At 48.1% G+C, this 20,665-nt stretch overlaps 1 protein-coding gene across 5 annotated transcripts in view; it reads left to right on the plus strand.

Moving 5' to 3' along the window:
* Positions 1–293: 293 nt before the first annotated feature.
* Positions 294–20,665, plus strand: part of C1QTNF1 (C1q and TNF related 1) — a 37,096-nt gene continuing 16,724 nt past the window's right edge. The window contains exons 1-2 of one of the 5 annotated variants that reach the window (XM_065532098.2): positions 12,732–13,053; positions 14,329–14,446. In XM_065532098.2, coding sequence (XP_065388170.1) covers positions 14,383–14,446 — 64 coding nt within the window. In that variant the 5' untranslated portion in view covers positions 12,732–13,053; positions 14,329–14,382. Of the gene's footprint in view, positions 534–11,391; positions 11,628–12,731; positions 13,054–14,328; positions 14,447–20,665 lie in introns of those variants that run through there. The other 4 variants (XM_074020755.1, XM_005585150.4, XM_005585152.4 and 1 more) reach the window with 4 other exon arrangements.

The raw sequence follows: 20,665 nt of genomic DNA on the forward strand, positions 1-20,665 counted from the left end.
TCAAAACCCTCCAAATCCAAGATGGCAATGAAAGTGACCTCTGGCTGTCCTTGCTGCTATTTATACACTAATTATAATGTATTGGCATGCGAAAGACACTCTCACCAGCACCATGATGGTTTACAAATGCCATGTCAACATCAGGAAGTTACCTTAGATGGTCTAACAAGGGGAGGAGCCCTCAGTTTTAAGGAAATCTCCACCCCTTTCCCAGAAAATTCATGAATAATCTACCCCTTGTTTATCATATGAGCGAGAAATAACCATAAAAATAGCCAACCAGCAGCCCTTGTGGCTGCTGTGCCCATGGAGTAGCCATTCTTTTATTCCTTTACTTTCTTCATAAACTTGCTTTCCTTTACTCTGCAGCCTTGCCCCAGATTGTTTCTTGTGGAAAATCCAAGAACCCTCTCTTGGGGCCTGGATCAGAACCCCTTTCTGGTAACATCTTGCTGAGAAACCATGAAGGGACAATACTGGAGAGACCACTGACCCAAGAGAAATAGACTGCAGCACCAGTTGACCAACTTTGGGTAAGTGGTGGGGCATTTTATCCAGGATAATGGATGGAATTGGGTTAGAGGCCCAAATTAGGAGAGTTAGAGTCCCTCCTAAGACACAGGGAGTTGGAGGCCCCTCTTAGTAAAGAACAAGAACACTTGTTCAAACTTGGGTTCGAGGCCCAACTTAGGAAGGTTAGAGGCCACCCTCGGTAAGAGCCTTCTTGGTTAAAAATGGATTCGGCACTGCAGGATGTTAACCGCCGTTCTCTTTGGATTAATTTGCCATGTCCTCTTTGCTGATGGCTGTGGGTGACAGGATTAGGTATGTGCGGGATCATGGGACCTGGGGAGCTTTTTTTTTCCTCCCCCAAAGGGGGAAGCTTGGGAGCTGATGGGACTGCTGGAAAAGATCCCTTTTTGACAAGCAGCTGCCTGAACTTTTGATTCAGTGTCGCTCTGATGGATGAGTCTTTATCTGGCTTTCGTGAGGGCTTCACCTCTGCAATGCACCACAGGCAATGCTCTTCTCCCTTCCCTTTCCTCTCTCTCTTTCTCGCCTTTCCCTTGTCTATCTTCTCTGTCACTCTGGGTGACTTATCTACTCTTCCATCTTGCTGACAAAAGGGTAAGAATTTACCAGTCAGGCTTCTGGTCTCTCCCTCTCTATGCAAATCAGTTGAGTGAATGGTAAAAATCAGTGTCTCCTCTGCAAGGTTTTGATGAATGGGAAAAAGGATTTGTGAGGCTAGTCTTAGGCTGTGACGAATCTTGTGTACTTTGTGCTGTAAATTTGTCTTTCTGTGTCATTCTGTCATAAAACGGGTATCATAGGATGGAATGTGGCCCTAGGACCCCTGTAAGCCCACTATTCAACCTGGCCCAGCAAACTGATCAGTTGACAACTTTGCTGCAGGTCACTAAAACAAAAACTGGATGAGGATTCCCCCTCGTCTTATTTTATACCCTTGGGAGCTTGATCTTGTGACCATGTAGGGGTACTTTCTCTTGGTTTCCACCATCCCTGTGAGTAATGTTTTACAACCAAAATATATAAAAGAGCTCTATTTAATTGGCTTAAAGAAAAATAAGCACTTAAATAAAATATTTCACCAGAAAAATTAAAATGTTAATGCCTTTTTGTTCACATGACTTTAGTCATCTTTGGAAAAGCAAGGCAGTTTTAAAGATTATTGGTAAAATAAAAATGTCTTGGAAATTTAGACATTTGGTCTAAATTAGGTAAGTCAGATACTATGTTTACTAAACTACTTCTTTGACTTTTGGTAATTGTTCAATTTACTTTCTTTGGAGCCATTAGTGTCTACGTAAGGCCTGGGAACATATGGAGTTAGCCATGCCCCTAGCTATGCTGGAAGGAGTCAGACCTTATCTGCACTTTTTTCTGGTGCCCTAAGCTCTACACCTGGTAGACAAAATCACTTACCAGGTTCTTCACCAAAAATAAAAGTTGCTAGGAGTTAACATTACACCATATGTAACTGACATTACTGGAGAAACACTTTTACATGCACTGTGTGTAAGGAAAGTATAATGTGTATTTGGTAAAAGATTATAAGAAGGCATGGGAAGGCCGGGCGCGGTGGCTCAAGCCTGTAATCCCAGCACTTTGGGAGGCCGAGACGGGCGGATCACAAGGTCAGGAGATCGAGACCATCCTGGCTAACATGGTGAAACCCCGTCTCTACTAAAAATACAAAAAACTAGCCGGGCGAGGTGGCGGGCGCCTGTAGTCCCAGCTACTCCGGAGGCTGAGGCAGGAGAATGGCGTGAACCCGGGAGGCGGAGCTTGCAGTGAGCTGAGATCCGGCCACTGCACTCCAGGCTGGGTGACAGAGCGAGACTCCGTCTCAAAAAAAAAAAAAAAAAAAAGAAGGCATGGGAAAGCAGTCTGTTTTTTGCCTGGTTTGGAGGTTTAAAGAGTTGTTTTCAGGAGAAAACGGAAGGTCTAAGCAAGTTGTGGAAGGTTTGTGAAAGATTAATCTTGTAAAAGCCATTCTCTGTGTGAACATATTGGCTAAAGTTAAAGGAGTATTATTCAGTTTTTCCATAAATTGAACATTGGAATAAAAGCACAACAGGGTTCTCTTGGAGCATTGGGTGTACTCTTTAACAAAAAAAAAAAATGTAAAGGGTTATAAAAGGTTTATGAAAACCTTAAATTATGGTCAAACTGATTGAAGTAAGAAAAATTTGTCTATAAAGTTTTACTAGGAATTGAATTTGACATCAATAGTACACTCACGAAAAGGTGAAATTTGGCTTTCTCTCTTGAACAAGATTTTCAAGTAATATTAAAAGATAATGAAAGATTTTTGTTTGCCTTTTAAATAAACTACAGGAAAAAGAAGGGAAAGGAAAGAGACAGATTGTTTGAAGAGCTAAATCTTCCCTCTATCACTGAGTAAAGCTTTTTGCCTTTTTAAAATTGTTGAGTTAACATTTTGGCTACATAAATGACTTATAGTGACCTGGAATTTTATTTTATGATATCAAGTGTTTTAAACCTTTGATATTTGACCAACTTTCCAAAATCAGATTCTAAATATGTCTTTTTCTGACCTGATTAATCCTTTTAGATGGTAAAAATGCTAAAGTCCAAAAAAGACTTATTCGGCTTATTTGGTATATTAAAATCATACAGGAAGCATTGTCAAGTATGAAATGGTGTTTGACTTTCTTTAGACAATATTTGTGTAAATATGTTATTGGTATGCATTCTAAAATTATGGGAAATTCCTATAATGACTTAGTGTATGTTATCGGTGACTTAGTGTATGTTATCAGTAATAATTATAATTGTTATGTAAAATTGTATGCTACAGAAGTAATGAAATTTCCTTGTCAATTGTGTCTTTGACTGTGGCTTTTCTAAGACATTTTTTGTCATTCAGAGACAATTATTGTCTTGTTTTAATCCTCTTCAAAAGAAGGTTTATAACCAGCTATAGGATGCTGACAATTACTCTTAAATGTGAGTGTCTGATAACTTTGGAAAGCATGCCATTAAAATAGAGAGGAAAAAAAAGCTTCCAAGACTCTTTTGGAAAACTAATGTGTTCTTAAATATTCAGCAAAACAGAAATTAATTGCATACACTAATGAAAGACCGAAATAATCTTTTTATGACTTTTGCATAAAATGTTGCTGATCCTTTCTGTTTTGTTTTCCAAGTCAAGCAAACTTTTCTTTTGAACTATTTATAACTTTTAACAGTTGAGTAAAATATACTCCTGTAAACAAAATTTGGAGCATATTTCTTTCTCTACCTGATTTCTCCAAAAATCAAAAACTATTTGTGAGTATTCTTAACTTATGGCTATATGTTAATAGTTATTTGCATAAGTGCAATAAAGATCTGTTTTCTTTTGTAACAGGACACAATTGGAGAAATTGGTTTTTACTAAGGCTTTGAATGGAATGGCTTGCTTTCAAATATAAAAAAAAACTGCCTTAAGGAATCAAAGTTGACTTATAGAGCTAATAAAAGGCTCTTGGAAAATCTGGCTTTATACCTTGTCTATGCAGTCCCTGTACAGGGTTCCTGCCATGTGGTAAGTAAAGAATCTCACTTTGTGACAGGTCCAGAAGCCCTAAGTTATATTGGGACCTTGAGAGGAGAGAAATTTACCCAACTCATACAGGTAATTGAAGACATAAACCCATGACTGGGCAAGGCTTTAAAAAGTCAAATATAAGATTCCTTATGGAACAAGATTCCATCAAAGCCAATTTTTTTTTGTAAAAAGAGCCTATATGGAGAATAATTATTCTTGCTGCACTTCATGCAAATGATCATGCCAAGTATAATAAGACTAAGGCTTATTTTTCAAACAAATAAGTCCTACCATTATTTGTTTTTAATAAAAATGGGGACTGGAGAGAGAAAAATTATGTTTCAAAAACTATGGTACACTTGTTATTAGATTCTAGTCTCATTCATTATTTTTTGTTTGTTTGTTTGTTTTTTTTTTCCTGCAATCTAGACTGACCCTGCTTATTTCAGTGATCCAACCAGTGATCTCTGGTCACAGCTCAGAACAAATAATAGAGATGGGTAACATAAGAAAAATCTGGATCAGGGCACATATTGGAATCTGTTAGCAACCCTATATCAGCTTAGTTCCAATAGTTGCCCAGTTAATGGAATGCCTTATGTATTTGGGATAAAGTATTAGTCCATTCTCACACTGCTATAGAGAAATACCCAAGACTGGGTAATTTATAAAGCAACAAGGTTTCATGGCTCACAGTTCTGCAAGCTGTACAGGAAGCATGGCAGCATCTGCTTCTGAGGAGGCCTCGGGGAGTTTTTAGTCTTAGTCTAAGGTAAAGGGGGAAAGGCATCTTACATGACAGGAGGAGGAGAAAGAGAGAGAGGGAAGAGGTACCACACACTTTTAAACAACCAGATGTCACGAGAACTCACCCACTATCACAACCAAGGAGGATGATGCCAAACCATTCATGAGAAACTGCCCCCATGATCCAATCACCTCCCATCAGGCCCTACCTCCAACTTTGGGGATTACAACTGGACATGAGATTTGGTGGGGACACAGATGCAAACCATATCAGATAATTTTACTTATTTTGCTTTACTATTGTGGAATATATTCCTGTCGTACTCCTTGTGTAGGAATGCAGAATAAGCTTACTCACCGTTTTCTTAAATTGAACATTTGCCAGTCTTCCAGATACCACCTTTTGTTGGAACTCAGAGTTATGAATGGCCCTCACTATACTGATGCTTTCTGACTGAGTTCCTGTCTACCCTGAATACAAAAGACCTTAATAGTTAGACGAGAATATCATTACCGCTATTTAGCCTGAAGAAGCTACAGAAGAGGAATCTTCCTATCTCTACAACCCTTAGGATTAAGGGTCCTCTGGTAAAAAGGAGTGGGGAAATACATCAGAGGCATTGGAAGCAGAGCAACGTTAACTTGAATAGGGGCTGGGTAAAATGAGGCTGAGACCTGCTGGGCTGCATTCCTGGGAGGTTAAGGTATTTTAAGCTCCTGGGATCTGAGATGAGATAGGAGGTCACAAGATACAGGCCACAATATCCCTGCTCATATAACAGGATGCAGTATAAAAGTCGGCCAAAACCTGCCAAAACCAAGATGGCGACAACAGTGACCTCTAGTTTTCCCAACTGCACATTATGTACTAATTATAATACATTAGCATGCTAAAAAACACTCCCACCAGCGCCATGGCAGTTTGCAAAGGCCATGGGAACGTCTGGAAGTTATCCTGTATGGTCTATGCTGGGGAGAAACCCTCAATTACAAGAAATTCTTGCCCCTTTCCCAGAAAGCTCATGAATAATCCACCCCTTGTTTAGCATATGATCAAGACATAACCATAAAAATAGCCAAGAAGTATCCCTTGGGGTGCTCTGCCTATGGAGTAGCCATTTTTTTCTTTTTCTTTTTCTTTTCTTTTCTTTTCTTTTCTTTTCTTTTCTTTTCTTTTCTTTTCTTTTTCTTTTTCTTTTTTTTTTTTCAGAGTGTCACTCTATTGCCCAGGCTGGAGTGCAGTGACGCAATCTTGGCTCTCTGCAACCTCCACTTTCCAGGTTCAAGTGATTCTCATGCCACGGCCTCCTGAGTAGCTGGGATTACAGGCGTGCTACTTGAGTAGGGGCTGGGTAAAATAGGGCTGAGACCTGCTGGGCTGCATTCCCAAGAGGTTTGGCAGGAATAGGGGTAAATAGGGGTAATTATATTTTTAGTAGAGATGGGGGTTCACCATGTTGGCCAGGGTGGTCTCGAACTCCTGATCTCAGGTGATCCGCCTGTCTCGGCCTTCCAAAGTGTTGGCGTTATGGGCGTGAGCCACTGTGTCCAGCCTCTTTACTCTCTTGATAAACTTGCTTTCATTTTACTCTGTGGACTTGTCCCAAATTTTCTTTTCTTTTCTTTTCTTTTTTAAGACAACGTCTTGCTCTGCCACCCAGGCTGGAGTGCAATGGCATGATCTCGGCTCACTGCAACCTCTGCCTCCCGGATTCAAGCGATTCTCCCGCCTCAGCCTCCTGAGTAGCTGGGACTCCAGGCGCAGGCCACCGTGCCCAGCTAATTTTTAAAAATATTTTTAATAGAGACAGGGTTTCACCATGTTGGCCAGGATGGTCTCGATCTCTTGACCTTATGATCCACCCGCCTCGGCCTCCCAAAGTGCTGGGATTACAGGCATGAGCCACCGCGCCCAGCCTCATCCCAAATTCTTTCTTGCTCAAGATCTGAGAACCCTCTCTTGGGGTCTGGTTCGGGACCCTTTCCAGTAACAGCTCCACAGACATCATCAGATGGCTTAATTTTGCCAATCTGATGGTAATCAATGTCTTCTCCTTGCCTGATTACTGTGAGGTTGTTTATCTTTTCTTATACTTTTTGGCCATTTACATTTCTTTTTCTGTGGATTCCTCACCATCTTTGTGTATTTTTAGGAATTGATCCATCCCATCGCCATTGATATATGTGCAATGCCAATTTTGTCATACATCAAGTTTTCATACACACATAGATCTTTGTCGGGGGGGGCCTTCTATCATGTTGAACTAATATACTTGATCACATCTGTTCCAATACCAGTATCTTCGTTATTATGTCTTTATAATAAGCCTTCCTATGATGTAGGACAAGTCCCCTCCTACACTATCCACCTTCAACCTTCTAGGATTTTGAATGGAATTGCTTTGAATCTGTAGCTTCATTGGGCAAGAACTGAGGGGTTTTTTGTTTGTTTGTTTGTTTGTTTTTAAAATAATATTGAGTCTTCTAAGACCATGTTTTGCTTTTCCATTTCTTTGGATTTTCTTTAATGCTTTTCACTAAGGGTTTGTAATTTTTCACTTCACAATATAGCTTGGAGATTGTTCCAGATCACATATAGAGAGCTGTTTATTCTCTAAAGAGCTTCATGGTGTTTCCATGTGTGGAATTTATTTTACCAGGCCCCTAATGATATCCTTTGAGGATATCTATGATCTTTTTATACTACAACAATGCTTCAGAGGATATCCTTGAACTTAGTTATTTGAGCACCATTCTAAATTTATCTGTAGGAGAAACTCCTAGAAGAAAGATTACTGGGTCAAAGGGTATTTGCATACTGTGAGCGAACGCACCCTCCCTTCCAGAGAGGCTGTGCCATAAAATCACTCTCCTTAAGGTCAACAAATATAATCAGGCTTTCATTGGATTTCCATTCTCCTTGTCTTCTTTGCATCATCAGAGACTTCACCATAGCCTCCTTTTGGAAATTCTCTTTAGTTTCTGTGGCTCTGCATAAAGGACAAGACATTCTTTATTAAACCATTCATTCATGTGTTGGCTTATGCATTTACTCACTCATTTCATAGTTAAGTGCTTGGAACGGGGGAGTCCACCAGGGGGCCCTCCCATCTTATTTATCAAGTAAAATATTGCCTAATCGTTCAGTATATGCCTGTCTCCATGTAACTGAAAGCATTCATTGACAAAACAGGAGAGTAAATGTTCAGAGTTGGGGAAACTGAGGCATAGGGAAATTAACTGGCTTGATAGAGTGCAAGGCACACGTGTACATGGCCTCAGGGGAGACTTCTGTGGAAAGGCATGGCTTCCTCGGAGAGGGAACGCCCTTGCCCTCCTGGTTTTCTGCAGGTGTGAGGACCATAAAGAAACCTATTCACCTGGTCTGTCCTTGCAGCTGCCAGTCCTGATCTCCACCTGTCCCGAGCTGCTCAGAACGTGGGCAGCACCATCCAGGAGCCACGAGCATGGGCCAATGGCCAGGGAGGCTGGATCTGTCTGCCAAGTTTCCACTTTTCCATCTTCGCAGCTTCTCCGAAGCTCTGTGGAGACTCTCCCCACTCCCACCCCTTGGCAGTGGGATGTCACCATCGGAGCCGGCTGGTCGCTACCCCTGGGAACAGAATTCAAAGTTTGCAATACCAACCTCTGCCCTTGTGGGATGACTGGGCAGCCCGACCCAAAATAGCTGGGAAAGGCGGGATGTTAGGGCCGCGGTGGGAAAAATCACAGTGCTGCTAATGACATGCTGTGCTTATCTGGAACTGAGTGTCTTGCAGACTTTAACCGAGGTCACAGTACTTTTTCCAGCAATAACTAAACAGACCCAGCGAGTGGTGGTGACAGGCCTAGGGAGAGAGAAAGAATTACCAAATCGGGGAGGGCACAGGACATGCTGCCTCCCCTGCCAGGCATTCCAGGAAATACTTCTTCCCGTTTTAGGACCTACCCGTGACTGAGAATATGGGAATTTGGGAATATTCAGGAAGCCTTTAGGGATTTTGATCCAGACACCCTTGTGTAGATGTGAGCTCCTAGGGAGTTTTAGGATGGGTTTGGGGGGCTAAGAGAGAGACCTTGGGGAGGGGACTCAGTCTTTCTGGAAGGTGGCTTTGACTTCTGACCCGCAATCTCAGGTCTGATGAAGTCCCCCAGGGCTGGTTTTTGTTTTTGAAATCTGTTATTGTTGCCCAACAGGGAAGGATTTTGCCAAAGAGAAAACACTCTGCCTCTTGTTGCTTGGGGGCACCTAAGGCTGGGATGGAAGAAAATCAGCCACTCTACAAGGACATCTCTTGCTTGCCAAAGTTTCCATCTTTCCTACTCACAATTACAAAGCAGAGGTGAAGTTGATGACAAAGAGCATTAGGAACCTGGCATGCTCTCTATTTGGGATTTTTTTTTTTTTTGGTCCATTTTATTGAGGACTAGCTTGTATTCTCTGGGAGCTGGCCTTGTGAGTCTTTGCCCATCGCCTGCTGCCTTGAGTTGTGAGCCAAGATGGCGGCACCTAACATGTGCTCAGACCTCAACTCCTATTCTTTGGAATTTCCCAGGCCTCCGAGCCTTGGGTCTCACACAATATCTTGGGAAACCCCAGACTCTCTTTGTTACGTTTGATACTCCTCCCTATCCCCAGTTTCTGCCTCAAGGAAAATGAGTAATCTCTTTTCTAATCTCCTCCTTCCCTCCTCTTCCCAAGAGGGAAGGAAGATTATACTTGTAATAATGGTAGTTGCAATAAACACTGTGTCTGCTCCACCAACCTTTTTATTAATCATGTGAGAAACTATAGGTTCACAATCACTTCTCCCAAATCCCTGAAATGCAAAAGCTCTGAAAACTTAGTTTTCCTCTAAATTTGACACACACAAATTTGACAGAACAATGTGACTTGAACTGTCCTGAGACTGTGGATGGTTTGCCTTCATCCCACTGCAGAATATTCAAGTGTTTGATGAAGGGGTGCCGCCCAAAACCCACTGGGTAAGATGCTCTGTGGGATATTTGCACCTGACTCTGAACACATCTGACCTCCTTGGCTCCAGATAAGAGACCCTGGACCTATCTCTACTTCATAGATAAGGAAACTAAGGCCCGCTGAAGTTTGGTAGCATCCCCAGACTGCCTCAAGGTAAGTCAGAGCCAGGACAAGGCCTCCTAGTAGGATGAGCCAGGTGCAGCTGAAAGAGAGGACCAGCCTTCTTTCTACAACTCAGCTGTCTTTGTACAACTTTGCACTATATTGGGCCTCTGAGTTCTGTCTTGGAATTATGTTAAAGATAACTGTTTTCCAGTTCTTCAACACCAAAACCATCTTGGATGGGGTAAAGAGAAAGAATAAATCTCCCATCATCCATAGCTTTTATTTTTTTTGAGATGGGGGTCTTGCTCTGTTGCCCAGGCTGGAGTGCAATGCCACGATCAGGGCTTACTGCAGCCTTGACTGCCTGGGCTCAAGGGATCCTCCTACCTCAGCCTCCTGAGTAGCTGGGACTGCAGGTGTGTGCTGCCAAGCCCAGCTAATTGTTTTATATTTTGTAGAGACAGGGTCTCACTATGTTACCCAGGCTGGTTTCAAACTCCTGGGCTCAAGTGATCCTCCCACCTCAGCCTCCCAAAGTGCTGGGATTACAGGTGTGAGCCACCACACCCAGCCCATCATCCGCATCTCTTTCTCTTTTGAGTTGTGTGTCCAGCTTTGTGAATTCTGGTCTCTGTCCAGGACTTCCCTTAGTCTGAGGCTCCCAGGCAGGGCAATAAGGAGCCTTCTTTTTTTTATTTTTTATTTTTACTTTTTTTTTTTTTGGAGATGGAGTCTCGCTCTGTTGCCCAGGCTGGAGTGCAGTGGTGCGATCTCGGCTCACTTGCAACCTCCAACTCCTGGTTCAAGTGATTCTCCTGCCTCAGCCTCCCAAGTAGCTGGGATTACAGGTGCTCACCACCACATGCCCAGCTAATTTTTGTATTTTTAGTAGAGATGGGGTTTCACCATATTGGCCAGGATGGTCTCGATCTCCTGACCATGTGATCCGCCCACCTCAGCCTCCCAAAGTGCTGGAATTACAGGCATGAGCCACTGTGCCCGGCAACAAGGAGCCTTCTCATTGCATTGAGGGAGTCCTTAGCTCATAAGAGTTCTAGAAAGGCCCAGATTCTCTGAAATATGGACGAAGGTCTCATAAGGGCTGCAAAAATACTGTTGTTTTCTCTGGTATCCCTGCACCAAGGGCTATTTGAGGACAGAGTAACTAAGGAAAGGTCAATCCATGTGCTAGGCCTTGCTCCTGGTGACTGGGAAACTTCCTCATGTCACTTACAGGAATGGAGACAAGCTTATCTCTGGCTTTTCCTGTATCAATAAGCAACCCGGGATGTAGGTTTTGCCAAGCCTCAGATACGTATGCCAAGAACACAAGCAACTCCTGATCTTCTAAGCCTAGCGGAGGCCGCATCTCTAGTTGGTTAAGTAGTGTTGACTTCATATCCTCGTTGTGCGTGTCCTCTGAGTTCCCCCGGATGCTGGAGGCCGGGCAGCCTTTCTCCCTGTACTCACAGGAGGGGTTGGCATACCCAGTCAGGGCCTCTGTGGAGTGGCTGTTGGGTGCCTCACCTGCCCAGAGGCCTCTCCTTCTGTTCTCATCTCCATTCGTCCTCAGCTCTACGCGAGTGCTGGCCTTGCCCAGCCTGGAGCAAGGCAGCGGGCATCAAGCTTGCACCATCTTCTTCCTCTTCCTTTTGATTCTTTTCATCTGTCCAGTTGTTGGTGCAGCGGATGGGAGGACACTCCAGGCAGGGAAAGGTGAGACCTCTTAGTTTTGCTCTGAATGTCCCAGTCAGCATCCCCGTTTTCACATCTCCTGTTTGGCCAGAGACAGACCCTCACAGGAGTGATAACAAAACCAAAAAATCCAGCTACAGCATGGAGGTGAGGGGCCGCTCGGAGAGAACAGGGCAGAGCAGGGAGAAAAGAAGCAAAAAAAAGGGGAACACTGTTATCATCAGAGCAGACTTCTGCTTCTCTGGCCAAATCCTTCCCCTGCTAGTGATATGGTAAGTTTCCAGAACAAGCGGGGCTGACGCAGAGTCTAGGATGGAGACTGGGCCCCAACCAGGGCCAGCTCTGGAGCAGTCTGGATTAGGGATCAGGATGGGAGGGCGGCCTGTGGGCCTTGTTTAGAAAAAATATTTGTGTATGATTGAGAAAATGTCAAGTTTTCGTATCAAGGAATGAGAGGCCTGATAGAGATTGAGGAGTGCTTCCAGCCAGCCCTGGCCCACCACTGTACTCTGTGCTATTCTCTGGAAAATGGAAATCTTCCGGGCAGGGGCTCCTTCCTAACCTTTAGATCACAGAGCTCTCAAGACCCTGAACAAAACAGTGGACCATCACCTTCCAAAGATGTGTGTGCGCGCGTGCGTGCACACAAACACACACACACACACACACACACACACACACACACACACACACACACTTTGGCATTTTGTTATAGGGGGCTCACAGATTCCCCCAAACCTGTCTGAGTCCCCTATGATGCATGGGGTGTCTCAGGTCTGCCACTGTTTGGAGACCTGACCCGTCGGGGTTGGCTACAGGGGATCCCTGAGGCCTTGGAGCCCATCCCTCTGCTACCAAGTGACTAGGAGCACTCAGCCTTGCTGGGCACCCCCATTCTGTGGGGGGCATCCTCGTCCAGGGTTCGCAGCCCATCCGCCTCTGGACGGACCTCCAGACTCACGGAATCGGCCCCACCCCCACTCTCAGTCTGGCGGGCTCCCCAGGGGGCAGGAGGAGGCGGCCGCTGGATTTCCCTGCGGCGCGGCGCGGGGCACACACGGTTAATCCTCCGCGGCTGCTGTTTGGACGAAAAGCGCTGGGGGTGTTGGAGGCTCCTCGCTGCTCACATCTGGCTGGGCTTCGCTCCTTGCGCGTCTGTCCCACTTTCTTCGTCTCTTCCTTTACTTTCGAGAAACCGCGCTTCCGCTTCTGGTCGCGGAGACCTCGGAGACCGCGCCGGGGAGACGGAGGTGCTGCGGGGGAGACCCGTGGCTGCTCGCACCGCCCCCCACCCTCCTCTTCTGCACCGTGGTCCCCCGGAGGACCTTCTCCCCTGCTCTGTCTCCTTCGGCGAGACCGTGCGTCGCCCCGGACCTGGCCGGGAGGAGGCTTGGCCGCCGGGAGATGCTCTAAGAGCGGCGCGGGAGGAGCGGCCGGCGGGACGGAGGTAGGTGGCCCAGCCGGGGGACCCAGCGCCGCCCCGCCCCTGTCCTCGTGGCTCCAGCCTGGTGGCCAGGGCGGGGATGGCAGACACCTGGGCCAGGACGGACGGGGAGCGCCGTAGGAGGGGCCGGGTTGGCGGCGGTGGCGCAGGGGCAGAAAGACCCGGGGTTTCCGGGGCAGCCCTGGCGGCCGGCTATGGCTCAGCCCCCGCCATAGGCGCCTCTGCGCAGGGGGGTCGTGATGGTCCCAGATCTCCCTGACTCTGGAGAAGCCGGGCTCTTCTGCACATGGATACTAACGGGAGTAATTGCACCTTCCCCCCAGTTTTTTGTGGGGTGTTTATCTTGCTTCACTGTTCTCTGGTGCCTTTCTGAGGGTGTGGAAGGAAGCGGAATGGTACTAATGCTCGCGGCTGCACCTGGTGGGGATGGCTTCACCCCACTCCATGTCACCGGGACCACCTGACCGCCGGGTCTGCCCAGTCCTGTCTGTGGCCAACCTGGATCCTTCACGGAATAGGAAGCGCTGACTTTGGCCCTCGCATCTGACAGCCTTGGTGTCCTGGAGGGGGTCCAGCTTGGGCAGGAAAAAACAATGCTGCTTCCCCGGGGCCCTCCTGGGAAGCTAAGCTGCCTGTGCCACTGGGAGTGGCCCCTGGCCTGGGGCTGGAGCATCTGAGCCGCCCGGGAGCTTCTGGCCAGGGCTTCTCCTCCGGTGCAGGTGTGGTCCCCACCGTTAGCCCGGGCCTCGCGGGGTCCAATTCCCGGGCCACACTCTTCCAGCCCCAGAAAGCCAGATTATCTTCTATGAACCCTTGGGCCGCCTCATCCCTGCTTGGGAGGGAAGGAGGAAGCCGCCCCCCTCTGTGAGGTGTTCCTGACTCTTCTACCCCACCTAGTTTCTAGGAAAGGCGGTAACATGACGTGCTGGGAGCTTTCTGGTCCTGAGCTTTGAACATGAGAAATGTCGTGAGAAACTGTTTTCTCCTCCGCTGGCCACTTCACGGCCCCAGGGGAGCATGTGACGTCCTTACAGGCTGCCCGGCCTCTGCTTTTTATAGTGCTGGAAAGTACACGCTGCCTGGCAGGCTGTGCAGCCATGAACAGCCACAGATAGACGCACTTGGCTGTTGTGTGTGCCGCAGGGAGCGGGAGGACTTGGGAGGACATGCTCCAGGAGGCCTGTCCAGCACCTGCCAACCAGGGAGCAGGGAACCAAGACAGGGAGACGGGAGCCGAGGGCTGAGGACAAGCGGAAGCTTCCCCACCCTCCCTCTTAGACCTGTGGAGCTGGAGAGGCCCCTAGAGACCACCCAACAACAACAGTGGCACTCATGATCTTCATCAGCTTCATCATCATCATCATCTTCATCATCATCATCATGATGTTAGCCACAGGTTTGTGTGTCTGCTTCTCACATGGCAGGTGCTGAACATTATATTAATAATTATAATAGCTATTATAATAGTTAATTCTCAACACTTCTATCAAGGGAATTCTCACTTGTGGGAAGAGCAGAGCTGCAAAGCTCAAGAGGCTCATGGCTTGCCTGAGGTCCTAGAGACAGGGATGGAGAACTCCAGACTCCAATCTGTGTCTTTATCCCAAGTGTGTTGTATGTTTCTTCTTCTTCTTTTTTTTTTTTTTTTTGAGACAGTGTTTTGCTTTTGTCACTCAGGCTGGAGTACAAGGCCAAATCTCGGCTCACTGCAACCTCTGCCTCCCAGGTTCAAGCGATTCTCCTGCCTCAGCCTCCCAAGTAGCTGGATTAGAGGCGTGTACCACCACGCCTGGCTAATTTTGTATTTTTAGTAGAGACGGGGTTTCTCCATGTTGGTCAGGCTGGTCTCAAACTCTTGACCTCAAGTGATCCACCAGCTTCAACCTCCCAAAATGCTGGGATTACAGGAGTGAGCCACAGCGCCTGGCCTCCAGGGCGTATACTTTTAACCTTCCTATCTGGTGTTGGAACATGGTGCTCAGCGGGCCAAACTGAGGCTGGGAACTACTCTCTCCCAGCTGCCAACAGAGAATGCCCAGGGGCAGGAAGGACACAGGTCTGCTACCCAGGGACTCTCGACTTTTCCTCCTGTCTCCCTCTCCTCCTTTTGTGTCGCCAAGGGTGGTGTCCCCAGTGAGCTTGCTCAGGGAGGCAGGAAGCCCTAGATGGGTGCTCTGCGGCCACAGGACACCACTGCCCCTCCCAGGCAGGTGCAGCCAGCTGGCGAGGGATGTCCTCCCAAGTGGGAGCAGAGAAAGCCCAAGCTGTCCCAGGAAGGCTGTGGGTTCCCTCCTTGTTCCTAGGAAGTGACCCCCCTGTTCAGGGCAACCAGGACAACAGAGTGTTTTTGGAACATGCTCCTTTCTGTTCTTCTTCCTGGTGCCTCCCCCCAGCTGTAATTAGCATGACTCATAAACCAAATATTCTGGCATTGAACTTTGCTCATCAAAACAAAGATGAAAAGGATTTCGTAGATACAGTTGTGCGCGGGGCCTGGAGCTTCCCATTTGTGTCTTGTCCTGATGGGTTCCAGTTCCTGGGATCGGGGGCTGTGGCTCAGGTTCCAGAACCTTAGGGAAGGGGCGGGGGTGATGGACACCAGGAAGGGCAGGAAGAAGGAGCAGGTTACACCACCCCCTGGACAGTCCCACCTCTGCCTGACAATCAGTAGCCTCTAGAGATATTCAAGTGGGGGCACTACCTCGTGGGCCACAGGCCATTTCCCCTGTTAACCTGCTGAAAATGGCCTGCTGGTGTCATGGGGCACAAGGCAGCTCTCTGGACAGGATGCTGCCCCGCTGACCCCTTCATGCAGGGTGAGAACTCCCTGCCCGCTTGAGAGAGCAGTCTGGAAGAAACAGCGATGCCAGCTCAACAATGGGTTTCTTTCAGGCTCTCTTGGGGCAGCCCAGCAGCCGCTCTCATGAGCCGAGGATCCTTGGGGTCCTGTCCTGGGGTCTATGCTGGGGTCCTTGCCTGGAAGGGTCAGTTCTGAGCTTAAACAGGGACGTGCAGGAGCAGGGCATGCTCACTCCTTTCCTCCTTCCTGAGCCCCGCAGTGAGATACTCCAACTGCCGCCGCCGCAGCCTCTGGTTCTCCGGGTGAGGCATGTGGTGTTAGCAGGAAGGGAGGGGGGAGGGGCTTCGGGGCCATGTGGGAAGGATCTTTATCTCTGGGTCCTTGTCAAGGTCACGGCTGTGTGACACTTGTGCTGGGGTGATATGAGTGGCTTTTGGCACATCAGCACCGCTGCAGCTACCTGTTCTTGCCCACACTTGATTTCCAGAGCTGGGCTTGGCATCTGAATGTGGTTCAAAGGGGGATGGTCTCTGGCAGGGGCATGGGGACCCCCACAGTCCCCACTGTACACTGGGGCACCCCTATCTTGCCTCTGAGGCTCCCTGGAGCTAAGCCCTTCTCCAGCCTCAGACGGGGCTGGCACAGACTGCAGGCCCCTCCCTGGGCCCCCATCCTGTCCAGGACAGCCGTCGGGACGGCTGTGGCTGGGCCTGTGTCTGCCCATCTCCCTGGCTCCTGTAGGAATTTTCCTTGACACGAGACAGAGTAGAGCAGGAGACGGCAGGCAGGGAGGCAGGAGTCGAGGGAGGAGGAGAAGAGGCAGACGGGCCGGTGGGGCATGGGGAAGTCAAGTTCTTGGTGCCCTGTGCTGGGTCAAATGTTGCTCTTGGCCACGGCTAAGGCCATACTTGGTGGAATGCCCCAAACCCTATGCTTTGGGTTGTACCCATCCCCCTCAGCAAGACATCTGGATACCAGCCGCCCTCTGCCCTGGGAAGCAGGGAAGGAAACGGACCGCGCCTGGGAGAGCTGCCAGCCCTGGGTGGGTTCGAGGTGGATGCAGGTCAGAAGGTGGGCAGGGCCCCCCATCTCTGCGCACAGGTTCCTGGGGCTGGTCTTCACAGCTGGGGACAGAGGTGTGTTCAGAAAATGCTTGGACCCTTTCTCCTTGTAAAGAGTCTAAAGTGAGAGATGGAAGGATCTGAGTGGGTTAGGGGGTGACCACAGGTCTCTCGCGTCTTCTGGCATTCAGGGGAGCCACCTCCTCCATGAAAGGATAACGATGAGGGCAAGACTCATGGTCCTGTGGGTCCTCCCTGTGTGGTACATGAACTCAGATTCCTTTGCAACCCAGAGCTCGGGTCTGCTTCTGCCCATTAGAGGGCACTGGCCGGGAGAGAAAAGCATCTGTACCCCTGCACGTGGGCCTTTCTGTCCCTTCTTCAGAGCTTGCCAGCATGCTGGTCTCTCTTCACTCTATAAAAGCAGTGCCCTAAAAATGCACATCCGATGGGCCACACTGCCCAAGCCCCTCACATTTTAAGGTGTGCATGTGTATGTTCCTGGTTATCCCATGCCTAAATCCAAAGGAATTAAACTCCAGTGGTGTATTTTAAGATGCCAGCAGGCTGGCACCAGGGATATCTTAGCACCTTGCATCAAGGACGATGGTTACCCTGGTGCCTGGTACCATACCTGGCAAGTAGTGGGCGCCCAGTAATCCTCTGTTGAATGATGAACGCAAGGGCTCAGCCGCTGGATACAGTCCTCAAAGCCAAAGGCTGCTGCAGCCGTTCCACCTGTAAACAAGTAAGCAAATCGGTGGGTGCCATAACCCAACTGTCATAACTCATGAGAGCGGCTTGCTGGGCTGCCCCAAGAGAGCCAGTGGGTGGGAACGGTTGCTGCACCATGACTTGGGAGGAGGAGCCTATGCTCTCTGGCATCTTTCTGGCCACCCCTCGGGGTGAAGTGTAATGTGCTTTGCTGTCGGACACACCTAGATCGAATCTGAGCTCCAGCACCTCCCCACTGTGGAACCTGGGGCAGGCGGCTCCATTGCTCTGAGTCTGTTTACGCATTCTAAGGATCAGGTATTCTAAGGAACAAGCTCAGTGGTGTAAGGAAGGCACCACGCCCACAGCCTGGCTCTCAGTGGTGGCTTTTCAGGGGTAGCAGGGCTTTGTCAGAAGCAACCTCTGATAAGCATTGGGCTACTCCTAGGTCCAGGAACATGCCAGCCATTGCACATCACGCACAGGGTGGGCTGAGGACTGGGCTCCGTTTCCTTGTTTCATGCTGCAGGCCACCGGCCCTACTCAGGCAGCCTCCTTCAACCGCAAGGGCCAAAGACAAAGCCCCTCACTGCTAGGAAACAGGTTCTCTCTGGCTCGCCTAATTCCAGCCTGGATGAAGTACCACCCTGCTGGGCTCCCTACCACCTGTGCCATTCCTGGTCCTAACACATCCCATACCATAGCTGCTAGGGGCTTTACTGCCCAAAGGAAGGGGTTTCTTGTTCCATTTGTCCCGAGAATCCAGCTCCCTGCCGGGTATGTAGTAGACACTCAATAAACACCTGTTGAACAAGTGAGCAAAAGAGCATGACACTTCAGCACTAGGTCAACTTATATTCCCCGTGGTTCCGCTTGAGCCTTAAACAACGCAACATCACAAGCCCTCTTTTCTCCCCATCCTACTCTTCTATTCATCTAGTCGAGTTTCCTGGAATAAACAAAATGCTCCCTTAGTCCCCAGGGTGGGGCTTATTTGTCATTTTTCTAAGTGGAAAATAATGTGTCCTTACTGTGAAAGAGGACGTGACTGTTACAGGGGAAAGAAACAGAGAGGCCAAAATAAGAAAATGGTAAGCATCTGTATTTTCATCACTGCAGATAATCGCTGTTGGCAGCCCGGTGGGTGGCCTTTGGGTCTTTGTGGTTTTTTTTTTTTGTGTGTGTGTGTGTGTGTGTGTGTGCATGTGTTTGGGTCTGCATGTTTTCAACCTGCATTTTCAAAACTCATTACTGCTTTACAAACTTTCTTTCTTTCTTCTTTCTTTCTTCCTTTCTTTCTTTCTCCTTCCTTCCTTCCTTCCTTCCTTCTCTCTCTTTCTTTCTTTCTTTTCTTCTCTTTCTTTCTTCTTTCTCTCTCTCTTTTCCTTCCTTCCTTTTCTTTTTCTTTCTTTCTTTTCTTCTCTTTCTTTCTTCTTTCTCTCTCTCTTTTCCTTCCTTCCTTCTTTGCTTTTTCTTTCTTTTCTTCTCTTTCTTTCTTCTTTCTCTCTCTCTTTTCCTTCCTTCCTTCTTTTCTTTTTCTTTCTTTCTTTTCTTCTCTTTCTTTCTTCTTTCTCTCTTTTCCTTCCTTCCTTCCTTCTTTTCTTTTTCTTTCTTTCTTTTTTTTGAGACAGAGTCTCGCTGCATTTTCCAGGCTGCAGTGTAGTGGCGCGATCTCGGCTCACTGCAATCTCCATCTCCTGGGTTCAAGCAATTCTCCTGCCTCAGCCTCCTGAGTACCTGGGATTATAGGCACGTGCCACCACACCCAGCTAATTTTTGTATTTTTTAGTAGAGACGGGGTTTTACCATGTTGGCCAGGCTGGTATTGAACTCCTGACCTCAAGTGATCCACCTGCCTCGGCCTCCCAAAGTGCTGGGATTACAGGCGTGAGCCACTGCGCCCAGCCCAAACATCTTTCCATGTCAGTAAATACTTACCTGTTTACAGAGACTCCTAACTGGTGCTGCTGGCTGATTCTGCCTCCCCCCGCCCCGATCCCTCCATATTACTTATTTAAATGTCTTTAGAAAGATCACGTTTCCTGGACTGCCACAATCCCCATCCCTCCCTATTGCTGAGTTCACCACTCTCATCAACCACCTCGTTTTTCTAGTTTCCATCATATGGATGCACTGTAAATTTTTTGTTTTTTTTTTTGAGATGGAGTTTCACTCTGTCACCCAGGCTGGAGTGCAGTGGTGCTATTTCACCTCATTACATCCTCGCTTCCCAGGTTCAAGCAATTCTCCTGCCTCAGCCTCCTGAGTAGCTGGGATTACAGGCATGTGCCATACCTGGCTAAATTTTGTATTTTTAGTGGAGACAAGGTTTCACCATGTTGGCCAGGCTGGTCTTGAACTCCTGACCTCAGGTGATCTGCCTGCCTCAACCTCTCAAAGTGCTGGGATTATAGGCATGAGCCACTGCACCCAGCCATGTATTTCATTAGACCGTCTTCCTGGACATGTAGGTGGTTTGTAACCTTGGTGAATGGAGGCAATGGTTTCATCTCTTTGAAAGAGTAGGCTTTCTGAGTGCAGATAAGAGGAGCATTTCTGGGGAAGATGGCTACGTGGCAGTCAGCATTCTGGTGACAGTGACGTACCTTGGATCTCTGTATCCCCAGCTGGAGTTAGAGAGAGATTTGGACAGAGTTGTGGCTGGGGCGTGTCATCTTTGGCTCTGTACTTGGGATTGATTGAAGGTGAGGGGAGCATTCGAGCCCTGTTGAGAATTAGACACCGGATGCTGGTAATGCCTGAGAAATGAGATGTGGCCCCCATTTCCCAGGGGCTTGGAGTTGTGGGGACAGGAAGAGGAAACCAAGGACTGCAGACCGGTTCTTCCGGATGCTGGGGGAGGGGCACCTACAGCACACCCGGGTCTGGGCAACTTCCTGGAGGAGGTGGCCTCAGGCTGAGCTCTGGAGAATACACGATGGAGAAGGTGGAGGAGAAATGGGCATCCAGACAGAGGCAAGAGCGTGTGCCAGAGGACGAGACCTCGAGTGTGACCTGTCAGGGACTGAGTGGCTCCAGG

This window comes from Macaca fascicularis, chromosome 16 (assembly GCF_037993035.2).
Source record: "Macaca fascicularis isolate 582-1 chromosome 16, T2T-MFA8v1.1".
Lineage (NCBI taxonomy): Eukaryota > Metazoa > Chordata > Mammalia > Primates > Cercopithecidae > Macaca > Macaca fascicularis.